Below are 21,566 nucleotides of genomic sequence, written 5' to 3'. Positions count from 1 at the left end.
ACACTACCTAGAGGTTATTTTTTAAAAAGGCATGGCCATGAATTAATACTGAGTTAATATTTCAAGCCTACAAACTAAGTAACATATGGCGGCCCGAATTATTGTGTCGTAGCGTACCGTGGATTGTGTCGCCATGAATTTGAAACGAATGTAACTTGTGCCATGAAATGATATGTTGTTAATATGTTCTACTTAAAAATGTGTTCAGTTGGAGGGAATGAATTCAAGTTAGTTTACTCGCTTTGAGAATTCACTTAAGGCAGTGGGTCTAAAAGTGGGGTTCAGGAACTCCCAGGACTTCAAATAGTACTATAATATAGATAATATTTTCCGATTGCCAGTGCTAAGCCTCTAGGACTTGCTAGCTGCCTAAGCAATCCTTTTAAATCCTTTAAAAATCACAGGGCAGTGGTGCGTTCTGCCCTCTTCCACATACTGGATCTCACAGACGTTCATGATTTGCCAGATTAGCTGTGATTGACCAGGGAGAGCAGAGAGCAGAGTATGCTGTGTATCCTAGCCAGAGAGCACAACCAATTGTCTCCTATGGCTCCCAGCCACAGATGGATAAGGCATAGTCTGGATTTTAACTTAATTTATATAAAAAAAACAAAACAAAGCAAAAAACAAACCCCCAAAATAACCACTGGTTCTTTAATTCTTTAATGGTGAATCTGCAACTTGTTTGGTGTTGTTTCTCAGTAACGCATTCACATGCTCTATACTTTTAATGTTTCACTTCAACATTATCAAGCTTTATTAAATGAAAACGAAAACTAGGCTGTCAAGAAGAAAAAAGGTTCAGCTCTTTTTAAAGGCCCTGTTTTGCCGACCCACTTCTTTGTCCGGATTTTTTCGGCATCTCCTTTTCTTTTCAGTTTTCAGCTTAAAATTGGTGCACAGATTTTAAGCAATTGACCTTTAACTCTGTATTTGATGGTTATTCAGTATAATTTACCTGTGTCGTGATGGTCATTCAGTATAAGTACCTGTGTCGTGATGCACTCTCACAACGTGAGTACTTCGATCATGTGATTTCTGCAGCGTGAGAGGTAATAAGCTCATACAGTGAGAGTGTTACTGTGGAACGATTTTTGTTGCTCAACTCAGACTTATTGGACATGGCAGAACAGCTTTGAGGGCATGAATGGAAGCTTTAAGGAGGACCAAATACATTCTTATTCATCCAAACACCACAGAAACAGAACTCAAGTGATGTGTATAAATTTGTCTAAACTCTATCATCAAAAGCACAACATTCACACAGGACATCATTACTGAAATATGAGGGGATCGGCACGTCATAAAAGCTTGTTAAATGTTAAAGGGACATTGTTTAGGTCAAGTGTATACTGTATGTATCTATCTGGTTAGCAGATTAAGGATTAATTAGATTTATTTAGTTCATTCATAGTTAGAAAAGGTTTAACCCTCTGAGTTATTGAGAAGTATTTATGCAGTAGTTTAGGTAGCGGTTTGAAGTTTGATTTTTTGACCTATTTAAAATGAAATGCAAAACGAAATCTACGATGTACGAGGAAGGCAGCGTCTCTGTTGACGATTACGTGATGTGTTTCCAGATGTTGTGTATGGTTTTAGATCATTTACAGGAATGGGAAATTACTCTGCAATTCTTAGCATTTGTTTTCAAATTAGATTCACTGAATTATGCAGAAATGAAAAGGTCACTCTTACTGGCTGTTGTGTGGATGTGTTTATTTTACGCTTAACATTTTGGTGAAATGCTTAGTCCATCAGAAGGCTCTGCATACACAAGACTTTGGTGTAATAAATAGAAAAAGTCAAAATCGGTGAACTTTAAATGGTACGTATTACAGCTGACGGTGACGGTGCTGATGTCAGGTTGGTGCGCGCTCCGAGTACCTTTCTCACATTTGCATAAAAGCTGTTGGATAAAATACAACACAAATGTATATTTCTATTTGCTTTATATGTATGTAAATGTTCTTGCGTTTAGTTTTAACACTCAAAGGGTTAAGACACATCGAATGTGGCTTTGAGTATTCAGGAAATTGCGTCCGTCCCTTTAACTAACTTGGAACTACAGTTGGAATGTTTAGGGCTTTTCTATGTGTTAGCGAGTTTTAGGAAATCATGTTTTAGGAAATGTTTGAGGTGTTGTAGGGAAAGCAAAGAAGAAAAAAACAGAGCATAGAAAGCAGCAGACTATTTGCAGACAGTTACTGGAGTTATGGGGTGTTGTTAAAGGGTTAGTCAGGGATTATGTTATGTATTAAATGTTAATCTCTGAAGTGGTGCAGTTCTCGGGTTTGGGAAGGACAGTAGTGCCTTGGGGAAAATAGACAAAAAGGCCAAAGATGGGACCTAGAAATGATCAATATAATGGACACGCAGAGTGGGCAGCTACAGTTACAATTCTGCTCACCAGCTCAGTCAATTTGCAGATGCCAATTCTGTGAACGTCATGAAACTGCACCCCTTCCAGAGCCTTAATAAAGTCATTAAGTCACTGTTTAATTAATTCATTTTTTTTACCTTTGTCGAGTAGCCACTCGTCAACTACCCGACCAAGTCTGTATGGGATTCTTTGCCTGGCTATAGCCAGCCGTTCATTATCAAAGTTGCCTTCAAAGAATTTAGAGAGACAGATAGTTAGAGGTTAATATCTGGAAGTTCAAGTGTCACAAGGTTAAAAACAAGGCATCAAGATTAGCAAGTTTTTCAAGTTAGGAAGTAAAGGAGCTTTAGGATTAACATTATGTTGGTTTAAGATGGACTAACCTTAGTTATTAGACAGTTTTAGAAGCTTGAGACTATTTATAACAGTTTAAAATCTGGTTAGAATGTCATGGGAACATATTTAGTGATAGTTTAACATAGAGTTTGATCATCTGGTTAATTTCATTGTAATTTCATTGCAAGGGAAAGAAACTTAAGCAAAATCGAAAACCATCATAATGACATAAATGGTCATTTTGACATGCATTTTTACACAGGCTTAATATATAATGCTCAGGAAGACATTTTCTGTTCTCTGTTAAAGCCAAGCCATTATGTCCAAATAAGATATGCTAGACCTACATGTAATTATTGTAAGAAACCTCCTGATAACTGACTTCATGTATTGGCTTTCCCATATAAGAAACGATGTGTATCTTATGAGGTACTAAAGTTTCCTTTGTCTGTGTGTCAAAGAGACAGGGTCTTTTTACTGGGCCTAAAATGAGCTCGCGGTACCAGTCATCCTTTGAGAAGGAGGGAGATAAGGATCTCGTCAGATTACAGCTACGTCTCTGCTTTCTCCACTGCCCTACATCTTGCCATCTTCTTTCTTTCATTCATCTTAATGCACACTTTGAACCTCCCTCCTTCAAGTACCACAGAGTAAGAGCATAGAGAAAGAGATGAAAAGCCTTTGTATTTAAATTACGCATATAGGTTCATATAGTTGATCGGCTTTTGGTTTGGACAAATAATAGTCCATATCCAAATCCATATCCTCATCATGTGCATTTCAATAAAACAACTCAAGGTGTGTTATTTCTACTGATTATGTAAGAAACAGTCAGCAGTAATGGGCAGGACAATGTGTCGTGTTCATACTGCGTTGACCGTCTCATAACTTCTTGTACTATCCCTCCTCGCTGTTCACTCTGAAAGAGGCTGAAAACTACCGCTTCCTTAATCCTGTTAGAAGCTCCCATGTGTGACAAATTCTCTGCTAAAACCTTCAAAGGAAACTTGAAATAGAAAAAAGTATCCATCAATAAGCAGCTGGGGAAAGAAAGGTAGAAAAGCTGGACTAAGCAATGAAACGTGCATTGTACTGATGCATTTCTATAAAGGATGCTGAATTTTGATAACGGAGTATCACCAAAAATATTTCGTTTATTTCCACTAAAGCTGTTAAAGAGATGCGAGTGGGCCTGTCTATCCACAGACAGCTTTAAATCTACTATCAGACACCATTATCTAATCCTCCATTTTAATTAACTGAATTAACCACGGGTGCTAATCTCAGCCGTACACTGAACACTGCCAAGTCAGTTTTCACACAGACACTGCTTAGCACTTCAGGAGGAAAATAGAAATATGAACAGCTCATGTAAAATGGCTTTTGACTGATTTAGGAACAATTCCACAGCCTTAAGCAGTGTGTCATCTCAGGAGACTTAGAGCAACCTTAGTCCTGGGCCTATAAAACCACTTCCCCTTTCAGACTTTATAGAGAATCTGACAGCGGGCAAACCGAGATGTTCGACCTGTAGCAGTTGCGAGCCCAGCCTTTACTCTGCGGAGATGACAGGAAACAAGCAGATGAGAGAACCTGGAGAAACCTGCTGGAGTACTTTTTAAATAGTTTTTCCCTGTCTGAGCTGTGTTGTGATAAAAAAGCCCTTATGTCTGGCAGCAGGTCTGGTGTGTATCAGTGTATCCAGGGAACAGATTGGAAATTGAGGATTGGGCGAGCAGTTATTATAGGCCGAGAAAATGTCTTCCTGTGGAACATCAGCTATGAGAGGGATGTGACTCCCAGAGCACACAGTGCAGAGAGAGAGAGAGAGAGAGAGAGAGACAGAGAGAGAGAGAGAGAGAGAGAGAGAGAGAGAGAGAGAGAGAGAGAGAGAGAGAGATTGCTTGCTTTGCTTACATTTCTCTGCTAAGTGCAGAAGGGTGGGTCACTGCAGAGGAAATGCTACAGCTCCGAATTTCAGCTTCTGCTACAGAGTGGAGTTTATTTAGTCTTCACTAAGCTGGGATTCTTTTTAAAGGAAAAATCCACCAAAAAGGCTTGTATATCAATATCTCTAATTAAATTTGTGACCTTTAGAGTTGACCTTTTAGGTTAAAACCTCTTTAATTAACAAGTTAGTCCCGAGTTGATTGCCCGTCAATGCCAGTCGAATACCTGTTGATAGTACTCTAATTCTTTTAACTGTTTTGTTCGAATGTATTAAAATGATTCAAATTCAATCTTTTTTTCAGCATTAAAAGAGTTGTTTCATTTTGGACATGAATATAATTGGACATAAATAAATTCCATAATATAAAAAAAAAAGGAAGTCGGTTACCAGCCTTGTAAGTCGTGACACATTTTATTCAAATATGTTTTCATATTGCCACCTTTTATAAGTACACCTCAAATATTTGAGAATAAACACATTTTTCTTTTGCTTCAGGGTGGAAGTTTCCTTTAAAAAGACAAGCTCAGTTTAGCCATTTTAGTTGCCAGCAAAAAAAAAAAAAAAAAAAAAAAAATGAAAGGCTGCTTTGTGGTTTCAAATTTGTCTGGAGGAAGTTATTCAGCAGCAGCAGCAATGCAGATTCACTCCTCAGGCTGCTCAAAGCAAATCTGGCTGGCTACCTACTGTAAAGGATCCAAATTCATACTGGGCTGAATGTATTAAGCGAAGCACCTTGGAGCGAAATGTGTCAATTTGCAATTGTTATTAGATTGTTCATAAGGTGGTTATTTAGACCCTCCACTCGGTGAGTCAGAGCCTGGGAAGAGTCTGATGGAAAAATGGCACGCATGAAAACTAATGACGTGCATTCACAACTATAAATCAATTTGCACTCTGGCACAAGGGTTGGCCGACAATACGCTTCCCGAATTGATGCCAAAGTCTTCAAACGGCATTCGTCAGATTTTGAAGGACAAAAAATTCAGCCTCCTAAGTTTATTTTGAGAGGTGATAATTGCATCTTTGGAACTTGCTGTGCCACTCATCGCTCTTTATCTTTCTCTCTCTCTCTCTCTGACTGTGTGCCCATAGTTGTGCATGGTATTGGCCTCTCTCCAGAACACAAACAACATATCACACTTCTCAAGTTGGAGGTTCCCCCCTACTGTCTGTTATTTGCGGTCAGCAGCAGGGTTTTACCTGTTGGGTAGCGCTCGATGACGGGTTGGTTGTCCACCTGGAGGGTGGCATTACCCCCGCTGCGGGTGAAGCGCACTACGTGGTATTTGCCATCGCTCACGACGACTGCTGGCTCATCTATAGTGATGTCATCAGTGCCCACATTGAAGATGACACAGATTTTTCCTTGCTCCTGTAAAAGAAGGGAAAAAAATCCATTTAGAAGGAAACTGTGAGGTCACATGCGGACTTGAAAGAGAAACATCTGTCTGCCTGGTCATGCTGCACTAACTCACCCTTGGGAAAGCAATGCCCTATGTAATGCAGATGGGAAATGAAGTGTGTCTCCATGTTTTACATTTATCACCCTTCCCTATCGCTCACTTTCCCTCACCTCCCCTCACCAGCATCTCTTTGACATGTATCAGTTCAGGCACTTTCCTGCTGTTTTTGTATTAGACTCATCTACAGCCTCCAGCAGAAACAGCCTGTATGTGAATTAGGCTGCCGCTGGGTGACGCTGCTGAGAGGCAGCGAGCTCAGGGGCGGGGTTCACCATGGCGCTAGCTCTCGTCTGCTGCATTGGGGAATTGCAGGTCGCAGTGCTAATGTGACAAGCTGCAGAAACAGAGAGAAAGCTCAGCTGTTTTACAGCCTTTTCATAACCCGCTATATCCAACAGTCTGAAACTAGTGGGAAGATATCCAGTGCTGGCGTTCACAAACCGGCCTTATCTATCCGCCTGGACACAACCGAGCCAAACTGATCAAACTTCCAACCACGTTCCAACTTTCGGATATAGACTTCCTTCTCTCTGGTCTCAACTGACAGCTTCTCATTTAGATGCTGATGCCTGACAAATATCAAATGCAACCTATGATGAATATAGAACATGTACTGGAGACTGAAGGACAGGGATAACAAGCATCACTGTCTAAATCGCAACTCTTTACCATACAGATGAGGATTAATATACATGTAAATTAGCAGCACTACGCTGTCAGAGCCAAACAACTCCAAACACCAAACAACTTTTGTAAGCAGTGTTGTTGCATTCCTTAATGAATTAAATAGTTAAGAGATTATGAGATATTACTCATAGCAAAGTATGCATTAACCCCCGGTCTCACTAGCAAGCGGCATTCACACTCACTTGCATTCGACTCTTGTGGATGTGTAGCAACCGGATCTAAGCAACTGAGTTTGCAATTCTAGTTTGCAATTCTTTGCACAAAAGTGAACTCCAGTCTTGATTTGCTTATTGACTTAATGACTATTATTAGTAGCTTATGAACAATAAGTTATTGTTGATTCCCCAGACACACTGTGTGTGAAAGTAAGAGAAAAATAATTTGATTTGCACGTGTGTTGTTGCTTTATTTTGTTTACTTATTTTGGGTTACAGCCTCCCCCGCAATGCCCTTCCCCTCCTGCTCAATCTAGTAATACATCACAGCATGCGCCTTCTAGCGCCAGTGTAAACAGAGCAGCGCATCATAGGTTCAGCAGGAGCGCCATACGTTGTAACAGAAGGATTGCAATGTGTAAAGAGTGTGGGAAGAAAATTAAAGACCCTGTATTGACAACATCGAACTTCATCAGACACCTGAGAACATATCCAGACAGATTTGTTTAGTTTACATTATTATCAGAGTGATGTTACAGCTGTTAACGAGACATCCCTCTGTTCCATATCTGTAAATATTAGCATTTACGACTGCATATTCATGGAATAATTATCAAAGGTTGTCCTACCTGCTACGTTTGGCAACACTAGAACTACATGTTTACATCTATCGTTTATTTTAGTCGAATCGTACAATCCTGGGGTACAAGACACTAGCATTGGGCCTGATTAACATGTCAGAGGTGAGCAATATTATCAGTCTACTGCAGATTAACAGGACAAACAGGCTGCTATGAAAAATACTCTAGTGTACACACTTGACTAAGTTTATTCCCTAAATTGGTATAACTTAATTTTTAGCTGTCTAGTTAACAGGAATTAGCTTGTTATCAATACGAATGAATTGGAGTCTTTGGGGTCATATTCTCAAATTTTATCCAAACTTTTTAAAACAAACAACAAAAACAAATATTTGGCCATAATCGGTTCAATTAGCTAACTGTGGATAGCTAGTCCACGAGCTAACCACTAACCACAGATATGGTTCCAGTGTCACATTTTGCATCGTCATATTCTCATCGGTAGCCAAACCTATTAAAACGTAACATAACAATTCAAAACATTTTATTCATTTACATTAGCTAGGTTAACATTTTTGGACAAGTCATAAGAAGGTTATTAAAGTAGAAACGTGTTTCAGTAGACTTGTGACAGAAAGTCGGCCATTTTGAACATACAGATGTAGAAATGTAAAGTGAGTGGCACTTGAACAGTTAAATTCATTCTCATGGTCTAAAACATACATATGCATTATATTATTTATTGATATTTTCATCTACAAGGTGATGCAGCATCCCACTGAAGGTGCTCAGGTATTGCATCTACATACTAAAATAAAGGACATGGCTGTACCTGTGGCTGAAATCAGTGTTTACTCAATGTCCAGTCAACCTATAGACCCAGAAAGACCAAAGGCCAAGCTGTCTGGTAAAGAAGTTTCACTTCTCAAAAAACACACCCTAACACATCTCAAATAGAGACTGCTAATTTATTCATTGCTGCATTTTTGTACTCGTTATCCTTCTGACCCTATGTAGACCGATCCCCTGACATTGATAACTATTCTGAGGAGGAGGATGAGAGCTACTCATCTGAGCAGGATGGTAGTGATGACCCATTGCATGACAGTATTTATTTCATCTAATCATTTTTTAATTAATTATTCCATTTATATATTTACTATTTATGTAAACGTCAATAGTGACAATTATAGAAAAAGTGATCTCAGTGGTTTGGCATGATTGTTTGTACCAGATGGGCTGGTTTAAGTATTTCTGTATCTGCTGATCTCCTGTGATTTTCCTGCACAACCATCTCTAGAGTTTACTCAGAATAGTGTGAAAGGCAAAAAAAAATAAATAAAAAATCAAGGGAGTGACAGCTCAATGGGTGGAAATGCCTTGTTGGAGAGAGAGGTTAGAGGAAAATGGACAGATTGGTTCAAGCCAACAGGAAGGATACATCAACACAAAAAAACACTCTTTAAAACACACAGACAAAAAGTAAAAAAGCTTGAGGTGGATGGGCTTCAACAACCACATTGGGTTCCATCTCTGATTCTGATACAGTAAAGATAGACTCACTAAAATGGGCTAGTTGAAGATTAGGAACTTGGACTGTAAGACTTAAACTCGAGACTTGACTGAGACCCTAAGCTTGAGACTTGACTCAGACATCAGACTCTTAGGTAAAGACTCAAGACTTGACATAGACTCCAAGCAAAAGACTTGAAACTTGACTTAGACTCTAAGATAAAGACTGGGGCCTTGACTTGGAATGCATTTTACTTGCATCTCTTGCCCCTTTTCCACCGAGGCAGTTCGAGTGCTGGTTCGGAGCCAGAGCCTAATTTAGAACCAGTTCTTTCTTTTTTGACAGCCAAAGCACCGGCTCTGAACCAGGAAAAGTGGTTCTTAAGTAGCACCAAAACGCCGCTGGTCTAGACTTAAGAACCGCTTGTGTCAGGGGCTGTGGGCGGGGCTACTGTTAGCGTATTTGATAATGTACCTTAAGTATACTAATGTTTAATACACTTTTACTTTACCGCGATATGATACATTATCAGCACACGATAGTAAGTAGCTACATGCTAAGGCTAACTTTTTACTGTGTTAATGATAAAATAACGTTATGTACTTTCTCGATTACAACTTCCGTTTATACAGATTACATGGAGCTGCATGTACACGTTGGATTCGCCACGTTTGGATGCTAATTTAGGTTCACAAAGCCATGAGCATTAAAAGTAAAGCAACATCCGCCATTGTTGATGTGTTTGTGTTTGCCGCTGCTGCGCTAAAGTTGCTGGGACACGTGACACGTATACAGTGAGGTCAGACTCGGCTCTGTGATGGCTCTTTAGCCGGTGGAAAGGCAAACCGGTTCTTAGAAGGTTCGCCAGTGGAACCAACTTTGAACCAGCACCAGCACTAGCTCTGAACCAGCACCCGGTTCTTTTTGGATTAAAAGGGGCATCTGTTAGCAACTACTCTTGCACATACTGTAGGTGTGTGCTGTCCAGGACTCTAATAAAACAATGCACTAATCAGGTTTTGTATAGAAATAAGAAAATCAATATCATTGCCCGTGTGGACATACAGTAATAATACAGATGAATGTTTAAGTAAAACTATACAACAATGCAATGGCACGTGGAGAGACTACCACAATGCATACAACAAAATTTCTTAAAATTTAAAGTTACAGCAGACAAAATAAAGCCACTGCTATAAAGAGTAGGATAAAATGAGATACTACGCAATGTGGGCTAAAATCTAACTGGCTATGACAGTCGGGTGTAAAGTGAGGTTACATAAGCTTGTAGGGCAATTTTCGCTTAACACTAGAAAAATTTAACACTAGACTGCATGTGGTTAACAGGCTTGCTAAAATCTGCCTAATCTTAGTTTTGATGAAATGTTTGTCAGCAGTACAGTGGGTAGTCTTGCTGCCTCACAGTTCCCCAATTCGATTAGAATTTAAGTTACTATCTGTAGGAGTTTCACATGTTCTCCTCGTGCATTTTCACCAGGTTCTACGTTTTCCTCCCACCGGTAGGTGGATTGCCTACTCTAAATTGACCTTGGTGTGAATTACTGAGTGAATAATGCCCTTTGATTGATTAGTGATGTATTGAACAGACATTAAGCCAAGGGTTTAACACAGTTATATGTTTTGGGAGGCTTATCCAGAGCAAATTACATTTATCTTATTTATACAACTGAGCAGTCATAGTTTGAGAGCTTTGCTCAAGGTCCCAGCAGCACCAGCATACCACTGCCCATTACACAGTGTAGTTAATCATCTCAGCTAGTATTTTCTCTCAGAAAACATGGTTTCATTAAGTAAACTGAAGGGTTTGTTTGATTGTCCATCAACAAAAGGACATATGCAGGACACTACAATAATGGGAAACCCTATTAGAAATCACCCATTTATTCCCCACCTCCTGAAAAAAGCTTAAGGGTTCCTTTTCCTTAAACGTGTACTTAAGTCTCTAGAGGCAGAATACTTCATCTGGCTTCTGAAAGAGTGCCGGTGTAGTGCTTAATACTATCTGCTGGCACTCAGAGGATGGAATTGTGCCATGTGCTCCTTATCAGCCTCCTCTGCTTCCTTTCCTGCTTTCCGCCTGTCTATCTTCCTCTCTGACAGGCTCTCTTCCAATAGGCGTGCTATCTGACTTGTAGACGACTCATTAGCCATCTGCTGAAACATGCCACACACTGCTAAGAGCAAGGAAATCATTTCCGTTAACACCAGAGTAGCAAAATTTCGCTTTGGATTCAGTTATTGCCCAAGAGAGAGCCTCATGTTGCATTCCATCCTTTATGAGCTCAATCTTATACTTTAATACTAGTTCATATTCAGGGATGTCAGCAGACAAACGGTGTCCCGACACAAGAGTACTTCAAGGGATCAACGGGCTTACAGTGGTGATAAGGTTAGGTGGAGGTGAAGCTCAATTCAGCCCTGCAGATGAAGAATGTTATATCCAAGAACAACAGCTCTTATTAGATGTATAGCTGATTTAGGATTTGTGGATCTCCAGTGTGTGACACGGAGCTCTTGACGACAGCCAGGGAAGTGTGGGGAGAATAAGTAATCTCTTCAGGGCAGCTGGTAACGAGCAGGCGGTGCTAGGTGCCAGAGGAGAGATCGCCTGTCAACAGGCTGTCCCTGCAGGCTAGTGTACAAAACACCCAGCTCTAATCCCCAAATGCCAAACATCCTGCAAAACAAGTCTGACAGTCTGGGTTGTGGTGATGGCCGGGGGCTTTTGAGCATCATGAGCGTCCTGCACACATGCTCTTTCAATCACTGCTGACATTCAACAATCCAAATTGGGTTTGTTTGGCTTCGTCTCTATACACAAGGAGCCATTTAGTGGAAACAACCAGTGTAGTTTATAATAAGTGATGGACTATAGTTATACACTCAATTCTAGACATCTGGATCCCATACAATTTCTCTGAAGCTGAATTTCTTTTGCAGGAACCTTATCAGCAACCAAGGAACTTTGAGTGTATTTTTGAGGAAGCATGACTTGTATTTCCATGAACCTTTTTTGTTTGTCACCCTTATCCAGAGCGACTTACATTATCTCATTTTTATATAGCTGAGCATTTGAGTGTTAAGGGCCTTGCTCAGGGGCCCAACAGTGGCAGCTTGGTGGACCTGGGATCGAACTCACAACCTTCCAATTGGTAGCCCAACACCTTAATCACTAGGCTACCACATGCCCAGTACTTTGGTACTTTGCTGAGGACTAGAAATGGTTCTTTACAGAACATTTAATCTTCTCATCTAGCATTATGAAAACCTCTGCTTTGGTACTGGTGTGTTAACTGTGGCATAATAGCACAGCAGAATGTCTCCACACCACTTTTCCTCATACATAAGTGGAGAGTTAGAAGTGGTGCATCTGATATAAGTACGTAACAACGAAGAACAACAAACCTTTTATTAACCTCTTTCACATTTGCTACTTCTACATTGTGCTGCAGGCTGAAACGTACCGCCTTCTTCACAAATGTCTCGTATAGTTTGCTGAATGCATGCTAGTTTGAGGATAAATGCAGGTGTCATACAATAAACGTGTTCCAGGAATCGTGGTCATTATACGAAACAGTTCAAGGTCAAAATGAGGTCAACGGAAAACACTCCAGTCTCCTTCAATCCTTAGATATTCCCTGACTCTTCAGATATACTCCTCTTCTTCTTTCGGCTTTTCCCTTCAGGGGTCGCCACAGCGAATCATCTCTCTCCACCTAACCCTATCTTCTGCATCCTCAACACTTGCACCCACTAGCTTCAAATCCTCATTAATTACATCCATATACCTCCTCTTTGGCCTTCCTCTTTGCCTCCTGCCTGGCAGCTCCATGTCCAACATTCTCCTACCAATATACTCACTCTCCCTCCTCTGAACATGTCCAAACCATCTTAATCTCGCCTCCCTAACTTTGTCCCCCAAACGTCCAACATGGGCTGTCCCTCTGATGTACTTGTTCCTAATCCTGTCCAATCTTCAGATATACTCCTGCTACTGTATATTCACAGTTAAGTTGCAAAAATGGTCTTGATTTAATGTCAGAGCAGCCTGAAGTCTGTTCAAATAGTGCTCATTTTTTAAGGTAACTGATGTTTTAACTTTGATGTATGACAGTTGCGTTAGGTGCCCAGTGAATACTACTAATACTCTGTGTCTTCCCATTATCTGGACCAAGGTTAAATCTAGCCTGCAGAACCCACGGGGCTTTGTCCCTGCTATGAAGTCAACTCCTCTCCACTATGAACTAAATTCTTTCAGCCCACGGTTACTTGCTTGCTGTCACACATCTGCCTGCTCAGCTGGTGGGCTGCTGATTGGAAGTGGAGGAGTACATGCTAAAGCTATAAATGAAGTAAACACAGCGAACCCTGGCAGACCTAGAGATACTCTATCTAGCCAAATGTATGTATAAGCAAGAGACCATATCGCACAAAATGTTGTTCCCTAAAATGTTTCCACGATGTTGGAAGCACAAAATTGTCTAGAATGTACTGTATGTGTTCCAGTATGAACAAACTGAGCTCCATAAAGACATTACAAGGTTGGAATGAAAGATATTGACTGGTCTTATCAGAGCCCTGGGAAGAACTGGAACGTCACCTTCACCAGTCCTTCATGCTGGACATCAGTGCCTAAAATCTTGGGTTCATGTGAATGAATGGACATAAAAGTCAATTTCCAAAATCTAAAGCTTTCCCAGAAGAGTAGAGGCTCTTACAGCAGCAAAGTGAAAACAACTCTATATTTCTGCCTAATCTATATTTCTGGTTGCGTAATGGGTATTTAATACTCAGGTGTCTACAAACTTTTTTTCCATATAGTGCACCTGTGTGCATTAATGACTTTATGAATTAAATGTAAATAATATATTTAGCTCTTTGGGGAAAGGAAAGTGTCACAACCAGGAAGGAAGGAGACAGACCCGTACGCAGGATAGCTTCAAATGAAAGGGGTTTAATAAATAAAGAAGACAAAGACAGAAAAGACGATCACTGAAACAATACAAATGACGACACTTAACAATGACTAGACATAACGAAGGGTAAACGTAACTAATGATTCCGCGCTGGTGACGACAGGGAGGGGCAGACGAAGGCGGGGCAGACACGTGACAAGAAACAATAACAAATGCACATGGCCAAAAAGTCCGGGCTGAGTCCTGACAGAAAGAATCCCAGCCCAGAAAAAATAGAGGGATAAGCAATCTTTCATTTCTCTTACACCACAAGAATAGAATGAATAAAAAGTACGTCAGCCCTTTTCTCTGTCAGTATAAACTGCGGCTGCTAAAGTTTTCAGAGATTTCAAAAACACTAATATTAATATTACATATCTCATTTCAAGATCAGATGCATTTGGGTGGGTTTTCATATGCATTCTATGTTTATTGCTCTCAGAGCATCTCTAGGGATACTTAACATGCCCTTGAATTTCCTATTAATGTTACAAGTGGTTGTGAAATTGCTTTGAAGCACCATTAAAGCCCTATAGAGAATGAATTATAACTATTGAATGGGTGTATTTCAGACACAAACGCTGTATCTTTAAATGCCCTTATCTTTACTCTCCTCTCTGTAAACTGAACTCATTCTTAAAGTCAGCACAGCTCTGATTTAATAATCCAGAACACCCATTCTTCTGATTTGAACTCTAAAGTTGATGTTGTTTGGCAGAAAATAGATTGCAGATTTCTGGAAGGACAATAACATTCATTAGGCTACTAGCAACTAATCTGACTGAAATAATCAGTGCGAATATAAGAAACGGCTAACACGACGTGACAGTCTTTGCTACAGTTACATTCAGCCATTTGCCATGGATTCCTTTCAATTTAGCAGCTTGCCATTATTTTTGAGAACCTTTTTCGATTTAAGGAGTTCCTTTTGTGGGGCTCATGTGGGTAAAACTGTTTGAAATGTCTCCATTGTATCTGTTCTTAAATATATAAAAGATATGAGAGGATATAACTGGTGCAAGACAGAAGCATGACATTCTTTTCAAAAAATAAAAAAATAAAATAAAGATACCGAAGGGAGAAAAAAGAGAAAAAGAGACATTTCAATTGTCATTTTTTTTTTACAGGGCCATATTATGTCTTGCAGCATAGGGTCTGCATTTAAGAGTCTGACAAGCATTCATCTTCTCTGTTCTCCTTCTGAAGAAGCCGCCCATCCTTTGAAACAGGCTGTCCTACTTTTTGTGTCAAAGCCAAGAGGTAAGATTATAATGATGAAAGATGCTGATGTTAATAATGGGATGTTTCTGAGGCTATCCGATAAGAGACAGCTGTCTGGTGTGGAACACGGAGATAGCACTGATTAAAGACAAATATATCTTTCCAGTTCATGGTCGAGGGTTGTCCAGAGAGGCTGACATTTAGCCAGGCAGCTCGTTGTGAGCACCCACCAAGCTCACCTGCCTGTTTGCTCACAAACACTGCATGTTAATAGGTGTCACAGCACATGACCTTCACACTTAATCAGAGCCCAAAGATAGCCTGGACAGCCAAGGCTCTCTCATTAGTTCTGCCCCAACCCCCTTCCTCAAGCTAGTATGCGATAGGTTTAAAATAGCTAGAATTACACTGATTACATTCCATGACATTCAGCAGATTTTCAAACGCTCCCAAAATGCCTAAAATAGTCATTAAACCAGTAGGTATCTGGCACATTTCCCAGTACACTTTTTTTTTTTTTTAATTGAGAGTGTTCCTGTGCCGAACCTACACCGTGAAGACCTTCTCTGATGATGATGATGATGATTCAAGTCTTCCTGAAGGTGGAGCACTGGAGCTAGAGAGCGCTGAGCAGGACTCAGGTGGCTGATGCAGGATTGTAATGAAACACTTCCCTTTACATCGCAAGCAGCTGAATATAGAAAAAGTGGGACAGAGCCTGGATTTGTATTCTTGGTGTGTTCCCCATTTGATTTTCTTCTTCATTTTCTTCTTGTGTCTAAGCTGTATGCCACGTTATACTCTCACGTTTCTCGTCACTCTGCATCATGCATACCGATGGACTGTGCTGTGCTCAAGTGCACTAAACTAAAGGTAATTGGCTTCGTTCTCATTTCATTTGTTCTAAGCTACAACACTGGGAGAAATGCTCTTTAGGCTCCAGTCATAGATTCCATTATTTAGATCAGTTTTATTTCTCATAAGATGTTTTTGTAGCTTGATCTTACAAAGAATCTTACAGGACATAGAATTTAAAAGCTGAAGTTAGAACAATAATTGTCTTGGTTTAAACAACAGTGTGTGATCCTTAATCATTCCCGTGTAAGATCCAAGTTCTTGAGAACAGTGGTGATGGATCTGCACTTAACATGGTTGAGATATTCACTGGATCTTTTATAGCAAATTTAGATCCTCGATTAACTAATAACTTATTAATAGCTAATTAATTAAACATAACACATAGCTAATGCAAATCAAATTGGTACAAATGTTGGAATTTATGGGAGAAATGTAGCAACGTCTTGTATCGGAATCTGAGCCGAGCCTGAAGAAATATCCTGGGTTGAGTCTAGCCTGAAAGTGTAGGATGAGTTCAGGTCAACTGACAACACAGCTATCATTAATGTTGCTGTCACTGACATTGCAAAGGCATAAGAATGGCTGGGGATAGGCACTGGGGAGGTTAGAGTCGCACACACACACACACACACACACGCTGTTGACGTAGCAAATAAAAACACATTCTATACATTCTCATAGAGAATGTGTTTGTGTGTGTGTGTGTGTGTGTGTGTGTTTTAGAACCCTTGAAAACTCAAGGTTCCAGATACAGGTGCAATTTCAAAAGACATAAACAATAAATAATGTTTGAGAAAATAAATGTAATGTTTGAATTGCTTCACTATAGAAACCAAGTGCAATACTGAAATACACTCCCCTGTAAAAGCATATCAAATCGACTTGTCTATAAGCTTCTGCACTGACTTTGCTACAACTTTTCAGTTTCTACAAGGAAATGGCAAGTCACCTTGTAGTTTGCCCTGGCGGTTTCCTTAACGCATACCAGTGCAGCTCTGCAGTCGCGCCACAGGCAAAACACTCCTTCCCCAAAGGCACTTCATCTCATATTCAGAGCACAGAGAGTGGCGACTCCGGGTTAGCGCTTGACAGTAGGCCCTGCATATCGGACGACCATAAATCATCTATGGCTGCAGCTCAGTGGACTGAGAACCCAACGAGCACATCCAACTTATTTTCATCCTGGCTGTTTCTGCTGATTCTGAGCAAGGACGGTAAAAAACGCCTGATCTCAGGCAGGCACAGTTCGGAGGAAAATGGCATTGGAAAGATGCAGTTTGCATTAGCACGCTGGAATTTAGAACAGGGCTCTTCAGCACAGCTACAATCTTCATTCTTCTCTCTGTAGTTTCATGCAAAGAAGTCTTATACAACAAATCAACACATGCAGAGTCCTCTAGTGCTCACAGATATGATTATTAAAACAAACTTAACATTCATAGCTATTCCACAGAAGCATTGTTATAATAATAGATGTGAGAAAAGAAGCAGATGTTTCTCTGGTTCACACTTACAAGCTTTTTCAGAGTTATATTTAAGAAGAGATCTTCACTGCATTACATTAATTTAGGGCTGCACAATTGATTTTGTTTATGATCTTAAATGTGGCTTCAGCAGTGCTGAGATTTGCCACAGTTTGCTAAATTTCTAAAGTGATATTGATCACTAACGTTTCAACAAAATCAAAGCTATTAGCTTAATGGAGTTAGGAAATAACTGACGTTTGAGAGAAAGACCGCATATGAAGCTTCACTAGGCTCCATGAAATTCCTGCACCCAACACCTCACAGTATTCTCTCTCTTTCTATTCTAATACCCAGCCCAAGTTCTCCAAAATCACTTCAATTGTCAAGTTCCACAGACAAACTTGCAGAGATTCATCAATCGAATGTTAACCAACACTTGCTCAATCAAGCAGTTAGCCAATCAACTAACCATGTGGCAGCAGCACAATTTGTAAAATCAGGTCTAGAGCTTCAGTTATTACTCTCCTAAAACAACAGAATGGGGGGGGGGGATGTGGTCTTAGTCTGTTTCGTAGTATATTAGTAATAACAGACTCTAAAGTTTACACAGAATGGGTTAGAAAAAAATCAGCAAGTGGGAAGAATGCCTTGTTGAAGAGAAAGATCAGAGGAGGATAGCTAGACTGCTTCGACTTGACAGGAAAGCAGTGTTATCTTAGATAAACACTTTACAAATGTGAAGATCAGAAAAGCATCTCAGAAGTAATAACCCTTCTGTCAGGACTCTGCCCGGACTTTGGCCATGTGCCTTTTTGTTTATGTTCGGTGTTCACGTGTCTGCCCCGCCCTTGTCTTTTCCTCCCCGCCTCTGCACACCTGTCCCTCATGTCTGTTAATTATTTGTATTATTTATGTATTATTATCTCTGTTGTCGTCATGTCTGGTTTTGTCTTTGTCCTGTTTTGTGTTTTTTTAGTTAATAAATCCTGTTTTTGTTTAGCTGTCCTGCGTTTGGGTCCGTTTTTACCCCCGCGTTTGTGACAGAAGGATTCCGCCAGACCAGGACCCAGCAGGACAGCTGCAGCCTGGACCGGCCGATATTGGGAGCATTTTTTTTTTCTCTTATTGGATTTTTTTTTTTCCCTGGACTTTGTGGTTTTGGTGACATCGGTTCGCATTTTTCCGGTGAGGGATGCCGCTCCGCTTCTGGTTTCTCCGCGGGGGGTGCCGCCTCACTTCCTGTGTGCGGGCCATGTCACCAGCCCGAGTTTTGTTTTTTTTTCGGTGTCCTGCGACATCGCCCCGCACGTGTTCGGTGGGGGGCGTCGCTTCACTTCCGGTTTCCGTGGAGGACGCCGCCCCACTTCCTGTCCGTGGTGGGTGTTGCAGGCCCGTGTTTTGCCCCATGTTTTAGAATTCTGTTGACTTATCTGTTCTGTGGACAGTTAGATCCTTATCAGTCGTATCGAAGAGATCTCATGGCCTTATCTACAGCTTTTTATAAATCCAGAGGACAAATCTACAGTAGGTATCTTGCCATGTTTCTCTTTAGCATCAATGTTGTTGTGCTATACCTTTTGTAAAGCTTCGTTATATCCTTTGCTGTTGTAGCTCACTCACTTCAAGTTCTGCCGTGTTGTACCTACTGAGATGCTTTTCTGCTCACCACAATTGCACAGAGTGATTATTATAGTTACTGTAGCCTTTCTGACACCTCTGTTCTCTCTCATGATTTTTTCTTTATTGCACCAGTCTGTGTAAATTGTGTTGAGACTGTTGTGTGTGACATTCCTAAGAAATCAGCAGTTATAGAATTACTCAAATCAGCCTGTCTGGTACCAACAGTCGTGTGACCTGTGAATGTGACCGTCACCTATCTGCTTGACTAGATGACTGCATAAACGAGAGGGTGTACAGGTTCTTCTAATAAAATGCTCCATGAGTATATTGTGAAATACTGTTTATAATTAAACTTACAAAGGAATTGAACAGTTGATCTATAAAATGTACCAGTTGCCTGTATCTTCATAACAGAGCACTAGCCAGCAAGTCTGATGACTTTCAGTAAACAAATGTGCATTAGGCGGCTCAATAAAAGCTGAGAAGTCATATCTCAAGGAGAGATCGATGTCTAACTAGTGTATGTTGCTTCCTGTAATAAAAAATGAAACACACTCTCTTGATTTGTTTACAATCTAAAGCAAATTGTGTATTGCTCACAAATCTTATGTGGCCCACAGCACCAATGAACAAACACAGCAGATGGAAACATGGCCCGCGTTTTGTAAAAATGACCTGACAAATGCAGAGGCTTTATGAGAGCATCTTAAAATGTATCACAGGAATGCTAAAATGGCTATTTCAGTGGCAACAAAAAGCAGTCAGGCATGTGCAAATGGATTCTAGCAGTGTATTAATCTGAACCACATTCACAACACAAAAAGACAATGTGCGATAAGATTCTCTTTAGTTACTAAAAGAATCAACAGACGCTTAGGAAGATGCGAACAAAAAAAAAAAAGAAAATCATTCAGAAACTCAGTTCCTCCTTCTCGGTGTATGACTACAAAACTGCACATTTCGTCAAAACAAAAGTATGAACCGTGTGGTTTCTCTACTAATTATAAAGGAAAACGGTTTTGGACTAAATCTTTTAAATGCTTTAGATAAGGCACCATATTAGGATCTTATCATGACCCATCATGATTGAAACTCTGAATATATCACATTTAAAAGTCATGAACTCTTTATTCAGAACATTTTAAATCCACTGAAATACTTATTACCTCTCTACAATAAAAATAAAAAAAAGTCAAATATGACAAAGTTTCAATTATTTTCAATGATTTGCATGCCTTTCTCTCATGCTCACTGACTCAATTAGTGACACAGAATAATTAATTAATGCACCTTATAGTCAAAATAGGGAACAACTAGAGGCCCATAGGGGAAAAATCACACTGCTCTATAATTGCTCAGATTTATTATACATATTATTGTTATTATTATTATTATTATTATTATTATTATTATTATTATTATTATTATTATTTTAGTGGACAGGACAGATTTATGCAAAATGCCCATTTTTAAAAGTAGGACTACTTTACAAATGCTCCATGGCAACCAAGATCTTATTTTATAGCAAATATTTGAATGGAATCTCACTCACTCACTCATTTTCTACTGCTTATCCGAACTATCTCAAGTCACAGGGAGCCTGTGCCTATCTCAGGCATCATCGGGCATCAAGGCAGGATACACCCTGGACGGAGTGCCAACCCATCGCAGGGCACACACACACTCTCATTCACTCACGCACTCACACACTACGGACGATTTTCCAGAGATGCCAATCAACCTACCATGCATGTCTTTGGACCGGGGGAGGAAACCGGAGTACCCGGAGGAAACCCCCGAGGCACGGGGAGAACATGCAAACTCCACACACACAAGGCAGAGGCGGGAATCAAACCCCCAACCCTGGAGGTGTGAGGCGAACATGCTAATCACTAAGCCACCGTGCCCCCTGAATGAAATCTAATATATTTTAGTCTGTGTAGATTCATATTTTAGGCTATTAATCTAATAGATGTTTAAGGTGAGCTCAGTATTAATGTGGTACTGCACCACTAAACCTTGTGGTCAGTGGTGTAGAATATAAACTAGCGCTCTGAGAGAATTATCAAGCTCTTATCTAGCTAAAATATATTTGCATTCAAGTGAAACTATTGTACTTGAAATATAAATGAAATGGTTCAGTAAACCCACAAATCAAATGATTGATTTAATTTGCCCTGCAACATAAGTATAAATTGAATCTGCATAATAAAAATCCATTTACTTATTATATGACACATGGAATTAATAAAGCTTCATTAATAAATAAAACCATTTTGTATAAAAGCTCACAAGTGTAACATTGTGTAAGCCCCATTTTACCATGCGTCCAAAGAGGTTTCACGTGTTTTCTAAACAA

General features: G+C 40.0%; 2 protein-coding genes across 6 annotated transcripts in view; one reads left to right on the top strand and one right to left on the bottom strand.

Annotated features, from left to right (window-relative positions):
• nrxn2a (neurexin 2a) overlaps positions 1–21,566 on the bottom strand; it is a 364,908-nt gene that overhangs the window by 17,252 nt on the left and 326,090 nt on the right. For 3 of the 5 annotated variants that reach the window (XM_060890359.1, XM_060890362.1, XM_060890361.1), the window contains 2 exons: positions 5,868–6,039; positions 2,518–2,607 (listed from right to left, as the gene is read on the bottom strand). In XM_060890359.1, the coding sequence (XP_060746342.1) occupies positions 2,518–2,607; positions 5,868–6,039 (262 nt within the window). The remainder of the gene's footprint in view (positions 1–2,517; positions 2,608–5,867; positions 6,040–21,566) is intronic. The other 2 variants (XM_060890360.1, XM_060890363.1) reach the window with 1 other exon arrangement.
• LOC132859783 (phosphofurin acidic cluster sorting protein 1-like) lies at positions 7,664–8,677 on the top strand. Its single transcript, XM_060890729.1, has 3 exons — positions 7,664–7,715; positions 8,316–8,460; positions 8,571–8,677. The coding sequence occupies exons 1-3, from the start codon at positions 7,707–7,709 to the stop codon at positions 8,675–8,677; spliced, it is 261 nt and encodes an 86-aa protein (XP_060746712.1). The 5' UTR covers positions 7,664–7,706.

This window comes from Tachysurus vachellii, chromosome 17, assembly GCF_030014155.1.
Source record: "Tachysurus vachellii isolate PV-2020 chromosome 17, HZAU_Pvac_v1, whole genome shotgun sequence".
Lineage (NCBI taxonomy): Eukaryota > Metazoa > Chordata > Actinopteri > Siluriformes > Bagridae > Tachysurus > Tachysurus vachellii.
Note: the sequence above shows the minus strand (reverse complement) of the source record. Positions and strands in the feature narration are given on the sequence as shown.